The sequence below is a fragment of the Malania oleifera genome, chromosome 8, assembly GCF_029873635.1.
Source record: "Malania oleifera isolate guangnan ecotype guangnan chromosome 8, ASM2987363v1, whole genome shotgun sequence".
NCBI classification, from domain to species: Eukaryota; Viridiplantae; Streptophyta; class Magnoliopsida; order Santalales; family Ximeniaceae; genus Malania; species Malania oleifera.
This window is the reverse complement of record NC_080424.1, coordinates 48,615,186-48,618,173: the sequence shown is the minus strand read 5'-3', so window position 1 is coordinate 48,618,173 and position 2,988 is coordinate 48,615,186. Positions and strand designations below refer to the sequence as shown.

Sequence of the window (2,988 nt, the reverse complement as noted above, 5' to 3'; positions counted from 1 at the left end):
CGTTAATTATGGGACACTGACCTTGCAGACTTGAGTTCAATGATGCAGTTATAGGAACACAGTTGTCCGTAGCAGCTTTCCACAAGAATCTCCACTTCCTTCTGGTTCTCCAAATTCTTGGTAAGTTAATCACAATCCACCAACATAGTTCTTTCAATTTTTCTATACCTCCTTGGAATAAATGTTAATGGGGTGTGATAATTTCTTATAGCAGGAATCCATGGATTCTGGGGATGCTATTGACAATAATTCTACCCTTTCTAAAGCACAAATGGGGGCCATTACTGAAATTGACAAGTAAGCGTGAAAAGGTTGTGTTTTGGATTCAGAATGAGACCTATGTTTTGGAAAATCTCAGCCGTGAACTTTTGTATGTGCAGGAGAAATCGAAACTGCAGCAGAGGCAACAGAGCATGTGACGGAGATGGTGGAAAAGGTGGCGGAGGAGGTGGAGAAGGTGACGGAGGAGGTGGTGGATGAACTCCCGGAAGGCGGAAAACTCAAGAAAGCTGTTGCTTTTGTGGAAAATGTGGCCAAGGAAACAGCTAAGGATGCTCATCTAGCACAAGACATCATTGAGAAGGTTTTGAATTTCTGCCTAATTCTAGGCTTTGACTTTATCTAAGCATACTCTTCTTCACTTGCATTAGCATTTTCTCATATTTGACTATGTTGCTTTGTTAAATAATAATTCAATATAAAAAAAGTAATAGGAAACTTTACAAGTAATTAAAATCTGCTTTAATTACTCTAGAAGGAGAAATAGTAATTTTAAAAGAAAAAGTCCCACTTGGGCAGGGCTATATGAAATACTTTTTTAGACAACCTATTACATTCTTAATATTAGAATATTATAGAATAGTTTGACTTGAATAAATAACTAATAGTTGATCCCAAATTAAAGTTTAGAACTTTTGAATTGGAGATCTGGAATCTTAATTGGGAGTTGATAGGAAAAAGTATTGAAGGATACAAGTTAGATATTTTGCTTAAAAATATTATCATAAAGCAAATAATAATATAAATTTGTTTATGAATGCTTAATAAAGAATCAGTAATAAATAATTATTTCTAAATTTCACTATAAGAATGTCTATTCATTTCCTATGAGATTAAAAAAATAACTATAATTTCTATCTTTATTTAAATTTCTCACTTTATTTAATCACATTTTTAAGAATAGCTATTTTATAAACCACCACCACAAACAAATTAAAAGTAATTTTATAGCATGTTTAGTAGATGAAATGAAATGGAGTCTGTGGAAATGGAATCAAACTTATCACTTGATTTTCTTATTCTCTGTGTTTAAATTTGCATTCTATTTCATTTCGCAAACAAAAGTAACATCAGTGTTTTACTAATATTTTAATGTTACATTTGAAAATATGAATTCCAGACCTTAGATATGGATTTGGATAGATTAAAAAATTTTAATACAATTTATAATACATCCAATAAAAATTTAATACAACTTCAAATTTAAAGTCTCTTTAAGCATAGGGTAAGTGTCAATATCATCTCGTTATTTTTTAGTATTTAACAATTGTTAGTTGTGGATTAAGAAAATGAAAATGCAGGTTGAAGAAACCGCCAAAGAAATGGATTCATTCCTTGAACCAGCAGATGCCAATGGGATTTCCAAAGAAGCAAGTGATGAAAAATAGTACTCTAAGTGCATTGTTTAAGTTATGGGTCAATGTAAAACTCCATTTTCCATTCTTTTTCTTTTTTTTTTATCAGATCTTGCATTTTGTAAAATACAGTTTAGGATGACTCGTTCATATTGATAATTATTTTCTTCATTTGAATATATTTCAGCTGCAATGCCTAACTGTTCTATTTTATATGTCCATTTCATGGTCAAGTGGTATATGATAAAAAGTAAATTTTGTGCTGCCAAATATTAAAACTATATTGATACTATGGAAAATGATTATTATTTCAAGTAAATTTATGAAGGGAAATCTCTTTAAATTTTTAGAGGAAGTCCTATAAAAATGACATTTAATCAAGACGTCTTTACCATCAATATATTAGCCAATTTTAAGATCAAGTACTAAGGTGATGTTTAACCAATGGAATATTAAATGTGAAAGTAATAAAAATTGCATAGGGATATAATAATTTTTTTTTTTTTTTAAATGTCAATTACGTAAAAGTTTGTATTATTCCATCCAATATATAGTGGGATACAAATAAATAGTCTTCCATTGAAATTTGTAAATTATTATTTTTTATCTATTTCGTGTTGTATATTTGTTAAAATTTTTGTATTATTATTTTCTTTATGATGACTTTTGTAAGTTATCATATTATTGTATTATGATTGTTATTGTTGTAAAAATAAATATTTTATGCACCAAATGTAAGGTAGCATAAATATTAGAAAATTCAAATATCATTATGCTATATATCAATTACCCATTTTTAGTTCTTCTTATATTTATTTGCGCAAGTTTTCTTATGAATTGTAAGGGTGTTTGTAAAGACCCAAAAAATTATAACTATTAAAATAATTAGGAAAGATAATAAATAGAGCAGATAAATAAATAATAAAGGGAAAAAGGAAAATTTTGAAAGTAAGAACAGCAGACCTCGTCGACGAATCTTATGTCTCCGTCAACGAGTGTTCTTCTAGAGATCGTCGATGAAGTTTAGTCTCTCGTCGACGAAGAGATCCCGAGTGAGCAAATTTCAAATTTTAAGTTTCATCGACGAATGAATCCTCTAGTCGACGAAGTCCCTTCTGTGGTTCATCGACGAAGCCACATGACAACATCGTATATAAAAAGATCCAAAGTTGCTACTTCTTCGCGAAGAAACTCATTTTCCTCCATTTTTCTCTCTCTAGAACGATTTCCTTTGCCTTCTCTCTTCAAATCTGGCCCGGATTTAGCCCAAATCAACAAACGGAAACCGCTACTGTGTTCTAAGGGTGATTCTTTACACATCTAGCAGATTAGATTTCTAAACTGGACTTTTTAG

The 2,988-nt window shown here is 30.4% G+C and overlaps 1 protein-coding gene across 1 annotated transcript; it reads left to right on the top strand.

The window, feature by feature from the left end:
* Positions 1–219: 219 nt before the first annotated feature.
* LOC131162099 (uncharacterized) lies at positions 220–1,776 on the top strand. Its single transcript, XM_058118255.1, has 3 exons — positions 220–297; positions 381–583; positions 1,581–1,776. The coding sequence occupies exons 1-3, from the start codon at positions 234–236 to the stop codon at positions 1,665–1,667; spliced, it is 354 nt and encodes a 117-aa protein (XP_057974238.1). The 5' UTR covers positions 220–233; the 3' UTR covers positions 1,668–1,776.
* The last annotated feature ends 1,212 nt before the right edge of the window (positions 1,777–2,988 follow it).